A 22,697-nucleotide genomic window follows, 5' to 3' on the forward strand; every position below is an offset into this window, starting at 1 on the left:
AGAGCAATTCTCCACCAAAACCGGAAATGGATTTTATTCCACATCCGGAACCGCATTAGGAAACAGCGTAAACTAGTCATGCGACGTATCAAAATTCTTGATTTTGGATGGAGAGTATCCTTAAAATGTATTTTTGCCTCCGGTGACCGGTTCCCAGGTTCTCCGGTGGCCACATCCGAAGATCATATTTGGCAAATTCCTGAAACCACTCTTGCGACATATCAAACTTCATGTTTTTAAAAAAGGAGTGTATAACCCATGTCCCCATCCAAAATCAAGAAGTTTGATACGTCGCATGACTAGTTTACACTGTTTCCTAATGCGGTTCCGGATGTGGCCATCGGAGATCGGTGGAACCGGTTCCGATGGGTCCTATGGTATTTAGTATTATTGTAGGATTGTTTTGCATGACTATTCATGGTAGAAGAAAGCTTATCAGTTCACAATTGGATAAATCTGACACTTTTTCCAGAAATCCGGATCTTCCGGTGGCCTGTACTCCGGCCACCGGTCCGTGCAGTGCGATTTTTCATCGGATTATTGTTCCTGGTGCAAAAACGAAGCTTTTGGTGTATAGCAATCGATGATTTGCGCGAAATCATGTTGCGGTAATTTTTTTGGCCCTTTTTTCCCACTGTGCTATGTTTTGATTTGGCTCAATTTTGTAGAGGCCTTCTCTATGAACAAAGAAGAGATTTTGTGTCATTTTATCATCCATACATTTTTTTAGCCATAGAGAAGTACGGACCAAAATTTTGCAGCTAGGTAAGGCTGTTGAAATTTTATATTACGTTTTTGATGCTAAAGTACTAATTAATGTGCTTTAAAAAAATAAAAATTCATCATTTTTTTTTTAATGCTCTCTCTTAACCTCAACCAGAGCAAAAAAGAAACAAAAACTTGAAAAAATTAAATGAACACTAGCCTTATTACTCTTCAAAAAAATCAGCTTTTTTTCAAATATTAAACTTTTAATCAAAAAGAAAAAATCAAAATATTTTTTTTGAGAGATCAAAAAAAAGTAACAGATTGCCAATTTTACAAACGGACAATTTTGTATAGAATTGCTTATAAACTGCTAACATGCTCCTCAAAAAATTGGTTGAACATCTAAAATTTTGTTTAGTATTTGGAAAAGTTGTAGGATATGATCAGGACTGCTTAGAAAAATTAGCTGCGCTGATAAATCAATTTTCACATTTTCACTTTAAATTGATTTCGACAAGCTTCGCTTTTCCTCATCCTTTTTTTATCTGTCTGAACCATTAGTTCAAACAAGACGAATTGTTTTTTGCCAAGTATTGACCTTCAAATCAATAGCATTTTTTCATAGGGATCAAAAAAATCATTCAAAATAAAAAAAAACATTTTCAGCAATTCTCAATAAAAACAGGATATGAAATTCATTTGCATTTTTGATTTGGATTAAACTTTTTGGGGGGCCAAAGAAGGTATTTAGCATCGTCGATTCGCCCATACAAGTCTCCATTAAATTTCGGCAGCCCTCCATAGCGTCTTCAGCAAAGTTGTCCAGGAGGACCATTAAGTAGAAAAGTTAAACTCTTGATCAAGTACCTATTTTTATAATTAACTTTTTAACACAAAAAGTTGAAATCTCGAATGCTAAATTTATTTTCTGGTATTTTTTTAAGGGACAAGAAACGGCAACTTTGGCAATGTTTACAATCGAAAGGTACTTTAATTTTTTGTTTAAAATGCACCGTTTTCAAATTACAGCCATTTGTGGGTTAAATTCTGGAGAAAAGCCAATTTTGATACAGTTTTCAATTTCAAAATTTTCGTTCTTTCTGAAAAAATATGATCATAATTTTCAAATCAACGCATACATTTGAAAAAGCTCTAAAATATTAACTTAAAAAATTCTTTGAAAATATTTTTTGATTTATCGTTTCCAGATTTCTTTTCTGAATTTTGAAGTCAACGCTATTATTTAAAAAGGTCTTAAAACAACAATAAAAAAAATCCTTGAGAATAATATAAAATTGTCGGTCTCTCGAATAAATATTTTCTGAATTTTCAAATCAACGTTATTATTGAAAAGGGCCTTAAACCACTAATTTAAAAAAATCTTTGAACATAATTCAACAATTTCATTCTAAATCAATCTGAATTTTCAAATCAACGCTATTTTTTTTAAAAAAAAAGGTCTTAAAACACCAATCAAAAAAATCTTTAAAAATAATTTAAAATTTTCGTTCTTTCGACAAAAAAATTTGCATGGATTTCAAATCGACGCTAACATTTGAAAACGCATTGAAACACTAATTTTGACTTTTTTTCTCGAAGTATAGGGAAATTTTACAAGATTTTTGGTTTTTTGTTATATAAACACTTTAAAAAACGACACTTTTTTTTGTGTTGCACAAAAAACCTAATTTTTCATGTTTTCTTTTCTTTCAAAGGCTCAGCAACTATTACTCCAATCTTCAATGTGGGAAATTTCTTATCTTTGCGAGAACAATATTTTCAGAGATGATTAAGCTTGGTCGTGACATTCACAGGTAAAAAAATCAAGTTCTTATCAAAACAAATTCTGAATTTGAAAATGGTGAACCATATTAAATTTTTGTCAATTACTTTTGATGGCTAATTTGATTTGACATCTGAAAATTAAATTGAAATAAATCGTCTTTTTCAAGTTTTTCAAACGTTATTTTTTTTTGGTTTTGGCATCGGGTAATCTTTTAAAGAGTGTAACTTTTTTTGAACATTTTAATAGTTTTTTTTTTGAATGGACAGCTGCCAAAATTGTATGGAGACTTGTACAGACGATCTAATGATGCAACATGTCTCCTTTGGTCATAGAAAAGGTTGTGAGTGTGTAATGCAGAAAGTTTATGTAAAATTTAGTTATTTAAGATCACCGTGATGGCGGCCAAAATGGCGGTGATAAAATATTTGAAAAATGCACTTCGTAATTTAATAGGCAATTTACCACTCAAATTTGATTAAATGAGTTCGCAGAACTCGATTTTGATAAAAAAGTAAGAAAATAAAAAAAGAAAAAAATCCGTGATTCCATTATCCGAAATCACATACAAACCATTGGATAATCGAAACTTCGGATAATCGAGGCTTCGGATAATTGAGTCTGGACTGTATTCACGTAACCATTCTGTAAACCAGCCCACAATGATGCAAAATAGCTTCTTTTGACAATGGGAATGTAAGGCCAACGTTTCATCCAAATATAAAAATAGTCTGGAGAAGTTCTCTGATGCAAAATGGCTTTTTTGATAAAGGGACAAGACACAGACACAGACAAAGTTTCATCCAAATCCAAAAATAAAAATCTCGAATAAAAGTTGCTAAATTCTATAGAAAAATTAATAGCACAAATTTCAAGTATAAATTCCATGGAATCTTTATAAGAAACCAAGCGCCTCCATGGATTCAGTCTAAGGAAGGTAGATTCAATGGCAGCGAAAGGTATCTTAAAATACTTCCATGGCATTTGAACCCAAAATATGATCGATCAGCTTCTGGACTTCTAATTCTTAAAGATCGTGATAAAAAATCAGCTGTTATTATCAAGAACATACAAAATGTTGAGATGTGAAGCAAACACTCATTCGTGCTGGTTTCAAGTTCCCCAAACCATTACATATTTCATACGCTCCATAAGCCTCGTAACCACAACTCCTTGAGCTTCCTGGAGCAGGTAACCCCTTGCAGCAAAGCACCTGTTGTGGCGGCGGCAAAGAGGGTGCTCTAATTGTGCACCACTTCATTACTATTCGCTTCCATATTTGATCACGCAACTGAACAGCCGTTTCGAGTAAATTAATTTCCTTCGATCTCAACAGCAGCTCGAACCAACGAGCCGTAGGGGCACTTAGCAGGGTGGAACCACAGACTAGCAGGTATGAGCTAATCTAAATTTTATTAGTTTTGTCACTAGAATGGTACGAGAGTCTGATTGTCTGTGGTATAACCCTGCCCTGGAAGAGGAAATTATGAAGCTTGTTGTCGTGGTTCGTGGAATATTCGCACACGTGGGATAAATATTAATTCCTTGGGACGAACGCATCTCGAGCTGGGTTAGTACACTTGGAATAGTTGTAGAACATCACTATTATACAGTCGGGAAATATGTGTACATTGATAAGAGGTCTTACGTATGGAAAATCAATAGTCAGGTAAAGACATGGATGGATGGGATGCGTTTGACTTAAGCTGATTCTGAATGGTAGCTGATCTTGAAAGTGGTACACGGAAAAAAAATTTAAATATTTTTGTCAAACCTTAATTTTGCTGTTACAATTTTTCAGTTCGATGCTAACCCTTAACTAACTTGAGTAATTTTGGTAACAATTTTGGAAAGGTTTTCAGTGCACCATCAATTAGAACATGTAGAATTTCTGCACGTTATCAACGTCGAAACTATCCGACGAAGACAACACTTCGACGTCTTACGGCTTAGATGATCCTTCATAATTGCGCCTCCTAACATCTTACATAAGCTGTCAAAGTCGGGGCAAAAAGGGCTCCTCGGAATCACAAATCCCATTAACATATAGTAGTATCACGCCATTCCGTGCCAATATCAATCGAGTGCGTTTCCCAATTCAAGGCTCCAATAGGGGGAAATGTTTGTGATATTTCTCTCCTTCCCGGTCCTCGCGCCAGTCATAACCCCTGCCAAAGTGTTGACAGTGAATAACATTAGCATTTATAAGTGGGTTCAGAGCCTTTCTGCGGGCTCTCAGTTTGGCGGCGGCGGATCGAAAACCATGGAAATCGACAAATCGGATAATGTTCGAAAAGGCGAACTAAAAGGCTGATGATGGAAGAGAGAGGTTGGTTGTTGCTGAAGTGAGGAGGTGTCGTTGATGTCACCCGTAATGAGTGTGTGTGTAACGTATTCGTATGGTTGACGACGGGAATTTCAATCAGCTTTACAATGAATACCGTAATCAGTGGCAGTGCAATTGTTGCTGAGCCCGTTGGAAAGCAGTGTCATAATTATATGCTTGGAAATTATTATAATTTTATTTAACGATCTGATTATCATTTGCGAATTCTAATCACTACCATTTTCTGTAGACTTAATGATAGTGATCGAAAAAGGCATTAGAAATTTGGAAAATGGGTGACAAAGTTGAATATCTGATTAGTGCTTTAAATTAGGCTTAATTTTTTTTTTTAATCCTGAAGTTTCAAGAATATATATAAATCTAATCTAATCTAATCTAATCAGACCCTAGCGCAGCCAATCTTTCGAAGGGATCCTGGAGAGTGCCTTAGGTTAGATGACGCCTAGCACTCTTCTTGTCATTTATTAACATTTGTAGTGCGCCATTGCATTAGAATGCATTGAAACATCACAAGCGTTAAAGCGGCCAGGCCTACTGCGTAAAGCCGTATCGCAGAGATGACTCGTAATTGGGTTGAGTTTGAACACTGAGTGTTCGAACAACAACACAATACTGAATCGACAGGGGAGGAAGAAGCGTGGGGACACACCACCATACGCTCCGAGATTTTTTGGTTGTATTCGTTGGGAGCACCATGCTAAGAAGGTTTGGTACTCCAGGACCCTCTGGGATGGGACATTGTATTTCTTCGAATGCCCTGGACACTATTTGCCGTGGTTATAGCGAAGTTTCAAGAATATATATAAATGAAAAAAAAGTCTAATCCTAAAATTCAAATTCGAAACAAGTATTTAGAAAAAAAAGTTTTATAAAAAATCTTAACTTGGATCCGTAGCATTTCATTGATAAAAATGTAAACTGCCCCTGTTCGCATAAATGTCCCATATGCAATATCTGCAAATTGAAAAAAACAAGCTTAGAAGTTTGACAAAATAATCGTCGTAAATTTCATGAATGCAATCATTTCACTGAAATTTTATTTAACGGGGATCTCACACATGCTCTTGTTTATGCTTTTGTGAAGTTTGTTTTGAAAATTACCTTGATTTATTGTTTTTATTTGGCAAACTATGCCAGGTGGGCCTTGGTATGTGAATATTTCTTTCCTAGTCCACCAAAATGTTCGCATATGAGCATATGAGCAGTTCTCTACGGAATCGGTCTTTTTTCTTTAATTTGAATTTTTGTATTTTTCAATCCAGCTGAAACTTTTTTGGTGCCTTCGGTATGCCCAAAGAAGCCATTTTGCATCATTAGTTTGTCCATATAATTTTCCATACAAATTTGGCAGCTGTCCATACAAAAATGATATGTGAAAATTCAAAAATGTGTATCTTCTGAAGGAATTTTTTGATCGATTTGGTGTCTTCGGCAAAGTTGTAGGTATGGATATGGACTACACTGAAAAAAAAATGATACACGGTAAAAAAAAATTGGTGATTTTTTTTATTAAACTTTATGTCACTAAAACTTGATATGTAAAAAAACACTATTTTTAATTTTTTTTATTTTTTGATATGTTTTTGAGGACATAAAATGCCAACTTTTCAGAAATTTCCAGAATGGGCAAAAAAATCTTTGACCGAGTTATGATTTTTTGAATCAAAACAGATTTTTTTCAAAAAATCTAAATATTGGTCGCAAAAATTTTTCAACTTCATTTTTCGATGTAAAATCGAATTTGCAATCAAAAAATACTTTAGTGAATTTTTGATAAAGTGCACCGTTTTCAAGTTATAACCATTTTTAGGTAACTTTTTTGAAAATAGTCGCAGTTTTTCATTTTTTAAAAATAGTGCCCATGTTTGCCCACCTTTGAAAAAAATATTTTTGAGATGCTGAGAAAATTCTCTATATTTTGCTTCTTCGGACTTTGTTGATACGACCCTTAGTTGCTGAGATATTGCCATGCAAAGGTTAAAAAACAGGAAAATTGATGTTTTCTAAGTCGCACCCAAACAACTCACCATTTTCTAATGTCGATATTTCAGCAACTATAGGTCCAATTTACAATGTTAAAACATGAAACATTCGTGAAATTTTCCGATCTTTTCCAAAAAAATATTTTCAAAAATTTTAAATCAAGACTTACATTTCAAATGGGCGTAATATTGAATGTTTGGCCCGTAAATATTTTTTTCAAAGGTGGGCAAACATGGGCACTAATTTAAAAAAATGAAAAACTGCGACTATTTTCAAAAAAGTTACCTAAAAATGGTTATAACTTGAAAACGGTGCACTTTATCAAAAATTCACTAAAATACTTTTTGATTGCAAATTCAATTTTACATCGAAAAATGAATTTGAAAAATTTTTGCGACCAATATTTCGATTTTTTGAAAAAATCTGTATTGATTCAAAAAAATCATAACTCGGTCAAAGATTTTTTGCCCATTCTGGAAATTTCTGAAAAGTTGGCGTTTTATGTCCTCTAAAACATATCAAAAAATAAAAAAAAATAAAAATAGTATTTTTTTGCAAATCAAGTTTTTGTGATAAAAAGTTAAATAAAAAATCACCAATTTTTTTTACCGTGTATCATTTTTTCAGTGTAGTCCATATCCATACACAACTTTTTGCCGAAAAAATTCCTTCAGAAGATACACATTTTGAATTTTCACATATCATTTTTGTATGGACAGCTGCCAATTTGTATGGAAAATTATATGGACAAACTAATGATGCAAAATGGCTTCTTTGGGCATACCGAAGGCACCAAAAAAGTTTCAGCCGGATTAAAAAATACAAAAAAAATCGAATGACCGAAATCTCAGAGAATTGCTCATATGATTCTCTACGAAATCGGTCTTTTTCCTTAAATTTTAATTTTTGTATTTTTTAATCCGACTAAAACTTTTTTGGTGCCTTCGGTATGCTCAAAGAAACCATTTTGCTTCATTAATTTGTCCATATAATTTTCCATACAAATTTGGCAGCTGGCCATACAAAAATGATGTTTAAAAATTCAAAAATCTGTATCTTTTGAAGGAATTTTTTGATCTATTTGGTGTCTTCGGCAAAGTTGTAGATATGGATACGGACTACACTGGAAAAAAATGATACACGGTAAAAACAAATTTGGTGATTTTTTATTTAACTTTTTGTCACTAAAACTTGATTTGCAAAAAAACGCTATTTTTTTTTTGATATGTTTTTTTTTGGGGAGGTGTTGTTGATGTCACCCGTAATGAGTGTGTGTAACGTATTCGTATGGTTGACGGCGGGAATTTCAATCAGCTTTACGGGACCATCCATAAACCACGTGGACACTTTTTTGGGAATCTCGACCCCCTCCCCTTCGTGGACAATTGTCCATACAAAAAATTTTTTTTTGTGTGGATCGTGGACAATCGCCATACCCCTCCCCCCTCCCCCTTAAGTGTCCACGTGGTTTATGGATGGTCCCTACAATAAATACCGTAATCAGTGGCAGTGAAATTGTTGCTGAGCTCGTTGGAAAGCAGTGTCATAATTATATGCTTGGAAATTATTATAATTTTATTTAACGATCTGATTATCATTTGCGAAATCTAATCACTACCATTTTATGTAGACTTAATGATAGTGATCGAAAAAGGCATTAGAAATTTGGAAAATGGATGACAAAATTGAATATCTGATTAGTGCTTTAAATTAGGCTTACATTTTTTAGAAAAAATCCTGATGTTTCAAGAATATATACAGCAATTCCATTTGAAACCGAAAAAAAAGTTCTCCGTTTGGGCTCAAAAATTTTGTGGTGGTTCCTTGGCCAATATAGTTAGACCCGTAGTTTTTGTTTGGCCATAAGGGTGACCTACATCGTGCCAGGGTGGTTCGAAAAATTGCAATTTTCGTCTTTTTTCGCAAAAACCACTTTATTCAAAAAATCATATCTCCGCGTAATTTCATCCGATTTTAGTTGTCCTAGACGCAAAAGAATTGTGATTAGTTTGGCTATTTGAGAAAAATAGTAAGAAGTTTCAAAAATCTACCTAAATATTTGCAAAAGTCGTATGAAAACTTTAAATGGCGTTTTGACCGTGTCCGGACCAAAGAGCCTATGTCTGAAAATATTTTTATCGGATTCCTCGGAAAATTTCACAAAACATAAGTAAAAATTGGCGATGTCGAACCATACGATTCCGAGATATGATTTTTTCAAAATAAAAACTGAGTTTTTCGACGCGTCACGCGCAAAAACAGGAAAATGACGAAACGGCAAAAAACATTTTTTTCACTAAAACTGCGACAACTTCAATATTTCAGTGATGACATATACATAAATGTCCCATATGCAATATCTGCAAATTGAGAAAACGAGCTTGGAAGTTTGACAACATATTCATCGTGAATTTCATGAATGCAATCATTTCACTGAAATTTTATTTAACAGGGATCTAACACATGATTTTGTTTATGCTTTTGTCAAGTTTTTTTTTTTTTGAAAATTACCTTGATTTATTGCTTTTATTTTGGGAAAGTATGCCAGATGGGACTTGTTATGAGAACATTTCCTTCTAAGTCCACCAACATGTTTGCATACCAGCCCGATCAAAGCATACTGTTGTTTTTTACCCGAACAGACGGTAATAACTAAATTCATGCCATTTCAATAACAAATACTGTTAAAATAACAGAAAGTGTTATGGATTCTTCTTGAAAAATCAACTTTTGCATAAGAGTTGAATAACAGTTTATGTTATCATAACAAAATTTGTTATTGGTCTGATATTGGTTGGAAGCCAAAACAACTTTGGAATAACATTTTTTGTTATGGAAGAATACCGCCAACTGTTATTGGGATGATCGGATTAGTTGTTAAAATAACAAAAAATAATAACAAAGATTTGTTCGAAGAATAACTTAAAATGTTATTAGTCTGTTATTACAATAACAAACCAATAACAAAAATATCATAACGGCGAATAACAAATCTTGTTATAAATAACATAAAATTTTATTGGCCTAGTATTATCCAATATCAAAAAACGTTATTTCCGTCTGCTCGGGTAATCCTCTAACGCCCATGGTTACTCCGGAGCAACATTTATTTTTTTCTTCAAAATTTAATTTGAACCGTGCATTTTTTCAACCTTGCAAACAGCATTGGTTTATGTAGTACGTTTACTTAATACCATCAAAATTTCATTCAATTCGGTTGATCCAGTTACGAGTAATGTAGAAAAACGTAAAAAGTCTCGATTTTGCTCTGGGCGGGAAGGGGTTAAGTACATTTTGGATATTTTTTAATGATTGCAGACATATCAAAAGGTATCAAAATGTAATGAAATTGGCCGATGTTAAAAAAATTGTTTCCATGCTAAAATTCATGATGTGAAAATTCGTGTTATGACCTTTTGGTAGAAATTTGTTTAGTCTCCAAATTTGATTCCAAGCTAAACCACTAAACTTTCCTTCTGTAAGACTTTTTGATTTTCTACTTATAGCGGTTCCATGCAAAACCAGTAAGATCCAGATCAACACTGCTTTGGTTCGGCCCAAATTTTGCATGGGAATTCCATTGCCAAAATAATTAGACCCTTTTGTTTTTGTTTGGTGATTAGGGTGGTCCAAAAAATGCGTTTTTTTAGATTTTTGCATTTAAGCCAAATTTGATCCAAATCGTAGTAATTAAGACCTGGATCTTGCTGGTTTGACAAGCAAAATGGGTTCAAAGGTCAAATTTGTTTCAAGGAATCCTAAAATTTTCTAAAAAAAATTGAAACTTTTCTGGATTTGGACAAACATTTACTGTGCCACTGTTCAGATTTCCCTAATTAAGTTTGTTGTTGCATTCAAAATCTGAATTATACAGACATTAATTCTTGCACCAAAGCATAGCTCAGATTTAATGCGTCCCCTTTTTCGATGTCGAACACAATTCCCCGTGCCCAGCAGACATTGCTTTAAATATAATTTATCACCGTACACACACCCAATCTATTTATACAAGCGTGTATCCCCGGGAGTCAAATTGCATTACAGATTCCAACCCCGCTCTTCTCTCTCCAGGTCCTGGTCGTGTCGCCGCAAAACATCGACGACGACGTCTTGACGCTGCTGGCCGACTCCCGGGTGCGGCACCTGTACCTGTTCCAGAACCGTTACACGCCGGCGGCCATCGCGATCAGCCCCTGCTCGGTGCGGGGCTGGCGGCTGCTGCGCCGTGATAATCCGAATTTACGGGTCCACCTGCGGGCCGAGTCAACAAGTGGCGCGGCCGAGATTCTGCTCCAGCCGGAACCGGCCCCCGTGCACAGCATGATTTATCAGTCGCCCCGGACCATGGTGAGTCATTGAAAGGGTTTCAGGGAGGAATGGGTGTGAGAGGGAACGATTTCAACCCAAAACTTCCACACCAGATTTGCGCGTGTGGGGGTGGGAACTGTGCGTCTACACGGGAGGTCCCGAGTCGGCGGAAGTAAGGTGGAGTGGTAAAATGGTCAAGATTGTATATTGAATTGTTAATAAGCTTTGATAATCAAATTCAGTAGTTTTTTTTTAATAGTTTCTCATTTTTTAAGGAAGCTTATCTCGCTATTAACTGAAATCAATTAGAGCAATTCCAGCCCAAAACAGGAATTTTTTAGGTACTTTTTTCTCGACCCTCTCCGATTTCAATGAAACTTTGTAGACATGTTATCCTAGGCATATATAAGCCATTTTTGTGTATATGGAGCCAGTAACACTCGATAATGACATTTGAGAAGGGCGTACGTGTTTTCAATATTTTTGTATTTCGTAATTTAAATATTGCTGTATCTCGAAGCCGTTGCATCGTATCAAAAAGTGGTCAAAGACAAACTTGTAGGAAATTTGACGGGCTTTCCGAAAAAAATACACTGAAAGAAAAAAACACTCCACTTTTAAGAGATTTTTTGATTTTTAAGTTTAAAAGTTAAATTTGAAGGTGAGCCCACGATTTTTCTTCGCTCAAAAATTTTGTGAAAATAGCCTAAGATGTTACAAAAAGACTCACGAAAAATGCAGGATGGAGCAACTGACCTAAAAAAATACAAAAATCATTTACTGAAACTGTTTTTTTGAAAAGTGCTCTAAACGTCAAAATTTTCAAAAACCGAATACGGGAATCGATTCTCCAGACAATTTTACATAAAAGTCTCCATATTGACCATTGTCCTAAGTCCAATCCTTGTGATGTTACAGCGGGTTTAAAAATAAAAATGTTGAAAAAATAGGTTTTTTGATGGTTTTTGGCGATTTCTATATGACAGACTTGATTTTTCAGTTTCGAAAATATTTTTACCGAAAAGCTCGTCCAATTTCCCATAAGTTTGTCTTTGACCACATTTCAATTGGATGTATGGGCTTACAGATATAAGCTAATTACATTGCTCATAACTGAAAACATAATATTTTTTCAGTGTAGTAAAGTAACCTGGATAATAAATTAGCTTATATCTGTAAGCCCATACATCCAATTGAAATGTGGTCAAAGACAAACTTATGGGAAATTGGACGAGCTTTTCGGTAAAAATATTTTCGAAACTGAAAAATCAAGTCCGTCATATAGAAATCGCCAAAAACCATCAAAAAACCTATTTTTTCAACATTTTTATTTTTAAACCCGCTGTAACATCACAAGGATTGGACTTAGGACAATGGTCAATATGGAGACTTTTATGTAAAATTGTCTGGAGAATCGATTCCCGTATTCGGTTTTTGAAAATTTTGACGTTTAGAGCACTTTTCAAAAAAACAGTTTCAGTAAATGATTTTTGTATTTTTTTAGGTCAGTTGCTCCATCCTGCATTTTTCGTGAGTCTTTTTGTAACATCTTAGGCTATTTTCACAAAAATTTTGAGCGAAAAAAATCGTGGGCTCACCTTCAAATTTAACTTTTAAACTTAAAAATCAAAAAATCTCTTAAAAGTGGAGTGTTTTTTTCTTTTGTTTTTCGGAAAGCCCGTCAAATTTCCTACAAGTTTGTCTTCGACCACTTTTGATACGATGCAACGGCTTCGAGATACAGCAATATTTAAATTACGAAATACAAAAATATTGAAAACACGTACGCCCTTCTCAAATGTCATTATCGAGTGTTACTGGCTCCATATACACAAAAATGGCTTATATATGCCTAGGATAACATGTCTACAAAGTTTCATTGAAATCGGAGAGGGTCGGGTACAACCGATTCCCTATTTGACATGGAATTGCTCATTATTCTTTTGTGTAATGTGTTTTATGTTGGCATATTTTTTTTACAAAATTGGCCGATTTTCTGAGATTTGAATTAAAGTATTTCTTTTATTCACCTTAACATTACATAATTTATTCTTCCAACAAGTTCCCATACAGTTTTGCCTGTACTTTACATATTTAAAAATATATAGGGTAGAGGACCCAGTTTTCGCCCTGCTCCAGTTTTCGCCCACCTACTGGATTTAATCTGTATTTAGCAAACTTATACCATTTTTTGGTTGAATTTATTATGCAGGTTTACATATTCATTCATTTCTAGTACTAATTGAAACTTTCCTAATGAATTTCTATTGTTCATCACGTTTTTATAAGCACTTCAAAAAAAGCCTTATTACAGCCGCCATATTTTTGTCAATTTCGACTACAGTGGGTAATAATGTTAATCAGGGAAAACAACTCATTTTGACCGAAAATAATGTAAATGAGTACTTCATTGCTTCACTGTATGACTGAATTTCATGAAAGTCTAGAGATTTACCTGTTTTAAACGTTTACCAAAGGTTATTTCAATAAAAATAAAGTGGGCGATTTCTGGGGTCATGGAAAAACATGAGATCCAATTTTCGACCAGGGCGAAATCTAGTATTGTGTTTTCAAATTTCATCTAGACCCAGTTTTCGTTTACCATAAAAACTTATCTAATCGCAGCGAAATGTGCTTAAAAATATATTTGAAACATTCTAATTTATTTTGAAAGGTTAATTTATAATTTTATTTTATTTCATTGATTAGGGTGTTTTGGTATTAACATCAGTTCAAACATTAATATAAGCTGAGATATGGGACACCTAGTTCAAATGTGGTAAGAGTTACATAGGTACATAGGAGAACAAATTAAGCAGAGGATGGAAAAGTAGTTACACAATTCTTCAAAATAGCAAATGTACTTTAAAAAAAATATTAAGAGGTACTCGATGTTTTCTATTGAGTCAATTCGGGAGCGAATGACCCATAGGGTTAAAGCTCCCCTAATAAAATCAACAACAACATGGAGCTAATTGTGATTGTGTTCTTATCTTGGTGAATAGGGACACATGAGTTCTATCAGGAATTTTGATTTAGTCATGTTTTTTTAGTGAGAGTGAGAACATGTTATGGTTTTAGTTAGAACATACAAAAAACCTCAAAATTAGTAGGATATCTGTAAAAAAAAAACTCCTAGGGTTTTTGAACTTCAATTTATTTTACGACAAAATATGTGCACATCAATGAAATTGAGCTTCGGGAACATGTTGTGTATCAATAGGAGACCATATTTGCTTATCTTTGTGACATAATTTCATTTGATTTCTTGATTTTTGTCGTGGGCGAAAACTGGTTCCAAGGTTGGGCGAAAATTGGATTTAGGGGGGCGAAAATAGGCACTTTGGAGCACTTTATAAAAACGCAAAATTTTAACAAAAATGAACTCGTAAATGATAAAAACCTTGTGGAAACTTTAAATCAAATGGTTTATCATCGTTCTACCACAAATAGAACCGAAAACTATAAATTGTCATTAAATTCTCGACAAATTTCCTAGATTCCCACTATAAAGTGAGCGATTTCTGGGTCCTCTACCCTATCTTGCGGTGGAATTTTCTCATAGTGACTTCCACAAAATTGTAGGTATTGGCAAAAACTATTTTGAAACAAAATATTCAAACATAAAAATGTTTAAATTTTTTATTTACATTATTTTTATAAAAAAAGTTAAAATTCCGAAATCGGTAGAAATTTTTTTTCAAAGTTTATGTCGCTTCTCCTCTACCCCCTTAAAAAATGGTAAAAAAGGGGCAAAAAATATCAAAAAACTTTAAAATTTTAATGAAATAAGAAGTGTAATCAGCTGAAAGCAATCTAAAATGCATTTTTCTGCATTGATAATCGTGATAATATTTGGGTTGGTTTAAAAATATTTTGAATTTTTATAAAATTCGAAAACATTTTTCAATACTTAGAAGTTTATTTTCAATACTTAGAGGTTTCTGAAACTAATGATTACACAACAACTTCATAGGTGTATAATGCATTTCGAAACACTATTTTCATTGAAATGTTGAAGCCATGACTCGTTATTTAAATTTTTATTCTTTTTTTATATATGTCCGCTCCCTCCCCCTTCTCTCCTTGACTTTGGTCAGAGTCGAGGGACATAAATTTGAACAAATATTAGCAAAGGCTTAACTGCAAAAAACAAAAAACATTGAAAAAGCTATTTTTGAAGGTAGATTTTTCCAAAATGGAAAATGGAAAACTTTTTTTGATAAATTGATGGCGTTGCAAATATTTTTTGTTCCTCGACCCTGACCAATGTTGCAAAAACAATCCAAAAAATAAAACATGAATAAAGTGTTCAAAAATTTACCAGTACAGTTGTATTGCAAGCATTAATTTAAAAAATATCTAAACATTTTTTGCGGTTCTGTACATCGGAGTTCCACATACATCAACAATCTTATTAAACTTATGTGTTGATTAGACATCTATTTTTACAAAAAATTTGAAATTCTTTGAAAAACATTTTTTCCCTGATTTTTCGGGCCGATTTCAACAAAAGAGCAACTCTCTACGAAATCGGCCGATTTCGACCATTTTTATTTTTTGTATTTTTTGATTTGACTCAAACTTTGTGGGGGCCTTCCCTATGACCAAATAAGCTATTTTGTGTCATTGGTTCACCCATACAAGTCTCCATACAATTTTGGCTGCTGTCCATACAAAAATGGTATGTAAATATTCAAACAGCTGTAACTTTTGAGTGAATTTTCTGATCAATTTGGGCGTAATATTCAATGTTTTGCTCTTTTAAAATGTTACTCTTGATTTATTTATTTTTCAAAATATTTTTTTCGAAAAGATCGGAAAATTTCACGAATGTTTCATGTATTAACATTGAAAATCGGACCATTAGTTGCTGAGATATCGTCATTAGAAAATGGTGGGTTGTTTTGGTGAGACTTAGAAAACTTCAATTTTCGTGTTTCTTTTTCTTAAAGCGGCTGTATCTCAGCAACCCGAGGTCCAATCTTCAATGTCTCTTGGACAATTTTATAGCAAATTTTCTGAACTTTTCAAAAAAAAATATTTTTAGAAATGGTCGCTCATGATCACTATTTTTAAAAATCGAAAAACTGCAAATATTTTGCTAAAATCAAACTTTCGGTGGCTATATCTTGAAAACGAAGCCATTTATCAAAAAAATTGTAAAGTATTTTTTGATTGCAAATTCAATTTGCATTAAAAAATAACTTCAAATTTGTTTTTGCATGAAATTTGGATTTTTTTCCAAAAATCACTATTTTTTCAAAAATTCATACCTTGGCGGCAGATTTTTTGACCATGTTTCTCTATAGCTCAAAAGTTCCGGATTTTAGTCCAGTAAAACATATCAAAAAATCTCGAAAATCAAATTTTTTTTTGGGAAAATGAGTTTTAGTGAAAAAAAAGTTGATAAAAAAATCTGCAATTTTTTTTTTCCGTGTACATATTTTTTTCTCAATTGTCCTCAACAATACCTACAACTTTGCCGAAGACACCAAATTGATCAGAAAATTCACTCGAAAGTTACAGCTGTTTGAATATTTACATACCATTTTTGTATGGACAGCAGCCAAAATTGTATGGAGACTTGTATGGGTGAACCAATGACACAAAATAGCTTATTTGGTCATAGGGAAGGCCCCCACAAAGTTTGAGCCAAATCAAAAAATACAAATAAAATCCATTTCCGGTTTTGGTAGAGAATTGCTCAAAAATGTAATTTTTAAACGGCCTTATTGTATATGAGAATGAAAATTAAAACAAAAATAGAAAAGTAACAGATTGAAAAAAAAATATTATTTAAGCGTAAGCATCGAACAAAATGGATTTTTTTTAATTCTCATTTTTTTCTTTTTGCTAGAATCTCAAACTGTCTTTTTTCGAAAGTAAAAACAAATATTACTTTGAAATTCTGAAATAAAACATTTTTTTTGCTGTTTTTGTTTTTTTGTTGCTTTTGAAGTAAAAAACAAACAAACTGATTTGAAATTAAATAAAAATAAATATAAAACAACAGAAAAATCATCTTTTTATCAGCAAGTAATTTAAAAAATAGCATAAATAAAGAAACACAATTTGACACGGTTTAAAAATTTCAAATGTTTAAAAAAATATGAAAAATACTCAAATTCATTTGTTTTTTTTTTGTCTTTTTCCTAGACTCACATATTTTCTTAATTCCATAGTCCAAACACAGTTTATTTTTATTTTTTTATTTAAGAATAAGCATAAATATAGAAAAAAAATTTGACACGTTTTTTAAATTACAAATGTTTATAAACAAATATGAAAAATACTCAAATCACGGTGTATTTTTTAGAACAAACTAATGATAAAAAATTCGGTATGTCTGATATTTGGCACCGTGAAAGAAGGGCTCTTTCCCGACATTTTGCGGTATATACCGAAATATTTCGTCGGGGGCTCTAGTGCAACTTTTTTTTTTGAAGATTATTTTTCGATTTTATGGGATATTTGTTCAAAAAAGTCACAGAAAATCATTCATGTTGATATCATTCAAACTTCTTATAAATATGCCTTGGGGATTCTAACCAACTATATTTGACCAATATTTGACCTCCAATGAAAAAAATTCGAACCAAATTTTCCGTCTTTCTAGCTTTCTTTGAAATAACCCCAAAATCCAAGCTGGAAACCCCGATACGACCGAAAGTAAATCTTTTCTTTGTACAATTTATCATGAAATAACAGCAACACATTGCCCGGATAGAAATTTGAGCATTAAACAATGCAAAACATAGATTATTTATTTAATAAGCTGTTTATTACCCAATAGGTTCCGAAAATTATTTTTTCAATCCTCTGCCACATAACACCATTACATTTTAAAACATTTTAGAATAAATCACATTGTAGAAAACAGTTTTCTGAACAAGTTCCATAAAAAAGTATCACTTTTGGTTCAATATAAGCAGAGATATGCCCAATTTCCTGAAATAAATAGTGCCTTTCTCTAAAATTTTCTTAATTTAATTGCCTTTAACATGATGGGCACTGCCTACTAAGATATTTTTTATGATGATAATATGTTATTAAAACGTAAAAAATATAAAAAGTTTTGACGAAATTAATGAAATTATTCTATAGCGTTCATTACAAAACTCTGTAGGCAGTGCCCATCGTGTGAAAGGTAATTAAATTAAGAAATTTTGGAGAAAGGCACTATTTATTTCAGGAAATTGGACATATCTCTGCTTATATTGATCCAAAAGTGATACTTTTTTATGGAACATGTTCAGAAAACTGTTTTCTACAATGTGAATGATTCTAAAATGTTTTAAAATGTAATGGTGTTATGTGGCAGAGGATTGAATAAATAATTTTCGGAACCTATTGGGTAATAAACAGCTTATTAAATAAATAATCTATGTTTTGCATTGTTTAATGCTCAAATTTCTATCCGGGCAATGTGTTGCTGTTATTTCATGACAAATTGTACAAAGAAAAGATTTACATTCGGTCGTATCGGGGTTTCCAGCTTGGATTTTGGGGTTATTACAAAGAAAGCTAGAAATCTGGTAAATTTGGTTCGATTTTTTTTTTCATTGGAGGTCAAATATTGGTCAAATATAGTTAGATAGAGTCCCCAAGGCATATTTATAAGAAGTTTGAGGGAAATCAACATGAATGCACCGATTTCCTGTGACTTTTTTGAACAAATATCCCATAAAATCGAAAAATAATCTTCAAAAAAAAAAGTTGCACTAGAGCCCCCGACGAAATATTTCGGTATATACCGCAAAATGTCGGGAAAGAGCCCTTCTTTCACGGTGCCAAATATCAGACATACCGAATTTTTTATCATTGAGGTCTCGAAAAAATACACCGTGAAATTCATTAGTTTTTTTTAAATAGAATCTCAAACTGTCTTATTTCGAAAGTAAAAACAAATAATTCCTTGAAATTTTTAAATAAAACATTTTTTGCTGTTTTAGTTTTTTTATGTTGTTTTTTAAGCAAAAAACAAACAAAATATTTGAAATTAAATAAAAACAAAAGAAAAATCTTTGTTTTTATCAGCAAGTAAGTTAAAAAAGCATAAATAAAGAAACAAAATTTGACACGGTTTTTTAATTTCAAATTTTTCCAAAACAATATGAAAAATACTCAAAATCATTTGTTTTTTTTTTCTTTTTGCTAGACTCACATATTTTCTTAATTCCATAGTCCAAAACCGTTTTGTTTTTTGATTTTTTTTACATTTTTTCGAAATCAAATATTTTAAGCAACGGAAAAAATATTATTACTCATTTCCTTTTTTTATAAGATAAGTTTTAAGACTTTTCTAACTTTGCCTGTTTCAGTTTGCCTTTAATAGTTTTTTCTTTATTTTTTTTAATTTGATTTTTTAAGTATATTTGGTTGATTTAATGCAAACTATTTCATTATTATTAATGGATTAATTTAAGACAATTTAATATATAGACAAATCTAATTTTTCCAATTTGGTCAATTTTAACAAAAAATGGAAGATTCTTTAGAAAAAATTACTACCCGTGCGTTCATGTGTTATACCATTTAAAATACATTGGTATTACGTTGCTGTTTATCAAATAAGCTACATTCAATCTTTCATAAAAATTTAATTTTATTACCCCGGTTTGGAAAAAGTCTTGAAACTTCAAAACAAAAACATATTCATGGAATAATTTATATCTCGCCAATTTTTATTTATAAATTTAAAATTCACTTAGCTAGTTAGTGGCACTCACTATTAGACTGGCTCGTTGATGTTTTTAAATGATCAAATCAACTTGTTCAAACTGTGTTTTTTTCTGTGGCTCAAAATAATCATGTTGCTATCGTGCTCCTGTCAAGAAAATATTATTTTGTTTTTTTTTCTCCATACAAATATTGTCTTTTTCTGCATGTTCTGGGAGCCACATCGAACATCCCATTTTCTATCAACTCCGGTTCACTCAATTTACCTTAGTTAATTGAGTCATAATCTACCACTATCAGTAATCAAAGCAGTAAACTTTCCATTCAAAGGTCCGTTTCCAGAGCATTGGAGAACGTTCGAAACGCACACCTCTCGGGTCACTTTGAAAAGACTGTCCCACCGCAGTCCCACTTTGTCCCATGCACCCCCGTGGGAAAGGTCCCATTTTGGTCAGCCTGGCGATGGCGTCGTGCGTCGCCAGCAGTGTCACCGGTCGTTCGGATTTCCGACAACCCGGTTTATACTGTTGCTGAAACGCTGCCACCACCACCACCACCACCAACTTGGGGACAGCTACATTGACTTGGACCAGGGACGACCGGGGCCGTCGTGTACGAGGGTGGGTGTTAATTAAGTTTGGAGATTGTTTGTTTATTATTCTTATTCATATGCATAATGGAACCGGGCTTTCGTCGGGAGTTGGCTCTGCAAATGAATTGACTATGAGGGGGACTTTGCACTGAAATGAGAAGAGTCAAAAGAGAGAGAAAGGGGATTTGTGTGGCAATTTGAAATGGCTTTGGAAGAGTGATACTTGATTCAATATCATAATTTTTAGTGTTGACTGTTTATAATAATTCATAATTTTTTTTTAAATTGTCTGTTACCTTGACTTATCCCTTATTCCCTTCTCCGTTGCTGGGCAATACCGAAATCCTGACCGCCAACGGCGCCCGCCATGCCAAAATATAGATCTAATAAGTATAATATTTTGCTGAAATGGGACTCTGTGCTAAAGTTCAAAATGTTTTATTTGACAAAAAAACTTAAAATTTCTTGACACTTTGGTAGTGCTTTAAATATTTTTTCCAAAATGGAATATAATTTGATAATATTTTTAGGTTTGTTTCTCCTACTTCCTGTAAAAACTGATTACAAACAGACCTGTTTCTATACATTTGCATATTTACTCCGCACATACGCTAACACACACACATCCATTCGGAATACCAAACTCTCGGCCCTGTTTTAATTTTCGCAGATTACCTCGGATAAGCTGCTGGCGGCCGTCGATGTTTACAAATACACCCTGGCCGTGTACGGGCACGAGATGCTGCCGGATTTCACCAGCCCGGTCGAGTTCCAGGACCGGGTGGACAGTTTGCTGGTGCTGATGGCGCGGTCCTGTCCGGAGCTGGCCGTCCTGGTGAGTTGTGTAAATTTGGTGTGTGCGAGAGTGTTATTTTTGTGTACTTGGCGCGGGATAATTAATATTGCCATTTCCGGGAAATGCAAAATATACACGTTTTTGTTATTTTGTGTTGGTACTAAAGTCAACATAATGCTAAAGCAATTTAATCTCGAACGTTCTCAACAGATGATCCGCGAACGCATCTCGACCGCCACCCTGTTGATCATCGCCAGGACCGCCCAAAATCTGCACCATCTGTACGTGCGACGGAGTCAGCTGGTGGAGGAGTGCGACTGGCCCAAGAATCCGGACTGGACGGACGAGTACTACCAGTGGCTGCGGGTGTCGTCGGCGTCCGTCGAAGCCACCGAACGGGAAATTTCGCAAATCTTGGAGGTGGAGAACTGGCGGGCCCTAAGTGATGAGCACTACAAGATGACGTCGCTAACGAAACATGTGGACCATTGATTAAGCTATTTTTCTTTTGTTATGTTAATGAATGCCTTTTGTTGATGGTGGAGGAGAGTAATAAACGAGGACGGTGACAATGAAATGTTATTTAAGGGGGTAGTCGTTTTCTTATTATTTTGACTGCAAAAATTCCTAACAAAACGTTAACTCAACTGCATTGACTGATAATGTCTGAACAATAACTTGTTTAACACCTAAACTCCCAAGCTCGAGAAAAAGGGGGAATTTATATGGAAATTCCCCCTTTCTCTCGAGCTTGGGAGTTTAGGTGTTAAAGAACACCCAAAATTTCAAGACTTAAACTTTCCATGACTTGATTTCAACTCCTAGACTAAAATTTGTAACTTTTACAGACTTTCTTGACGATCGTTTCAAAAATTATTATTTTTCTACAATTTCATTATCTTTTGCCTATTTGACGTTTAATAAAAAATCTGTCACTTTTTAATTTTTGAAATGTGTTCAAATTTTTTTAAATAAACTAAATTATTAATTTTTTACCTCAATTTACTATTTCTGGACTTAGAATTTATAACCATTTACGATCTAAGTCAAAAAGAAAGTGCATAAAATGAAATTGTTAGAAGTAAGAACACTAAATGCATACTTTTTCATATATATGGGATTAAAAACACAGCCAAAGTAAATCCCGAATTTTTGTTTTAAAACATTGCCCAATGGTCCAGATCGCAAAATTAAGTGGAAAATAGGTTTTCCGAAAAATGGTGGAGTTTTGGAGCTTTGGTTTCTTAAAAAGAGCTGTAGTAAATGGAAAGAAGCAACTTTTGGTTTGGTTGAAAATTAGGGTGGTTCACGATTAGGGGGATTTTCGAAATATTAATTTTTAAGGAATATTTTTGGGTTTTTTTTTGTCTTCTAGAAAGTTGTTGAGTTTGCCATTCCAAGCAACTTTGTCGAAAACACCAACATTTTATCTCGTAATCCATGCCTTATAACACCTACTTTGAAGAATGCATCTGAGGAAACCATCAACAATCAGTTT

At 33.4% G+C, this 22,697-nt stretch overlaps 1 protein-coding gene across 1 annotated transcript in view; it reads left to right on the forward strand.

Moving 5' to 3' along the window:
• LOC6043951 overlaps positions 1-21,782 on the forward strand; it is a 39,674-nt gene extending 17,892 nt beyond the window's left edge. Inside the window, exons 4-6 of the mRNA XM_038254717.1 lie at positions 10,893-11,168; positions 21,074-21,238; positions 21,410-21,782. Coding sequence (XP_038110645.1) covers positions 10,893-11,168; positions 21,074-21,238; positions 21,410-21,691 — 723 coding nt within the window. The 3' untranslated portion in view covers positions 21,692-21,782. The remainder of the gene's footprint in view (positions 1-10,892; positions 11,169-21,073; positions 21,239-21,409) is intronic.
• Positions 21,783-22,697: the final 915 nt, after the last annotated feature.

The sequence above is a fragment of the Culex quinquefasciatus genome, chromosome 2, assembly GCF_015732765.1.
Source record: "Culex quinquefasciatus strain JHB chromosome 2, VPISU_Cqui_1.0_pri_paternal, whole genome shotgun sequence".
Taxonomy (NCBI): Eukaryota; Metazoa; Arthropoda; class Insecta; order Diptera; family Culicidae; genus Culex; species Culex quinquefasciatus.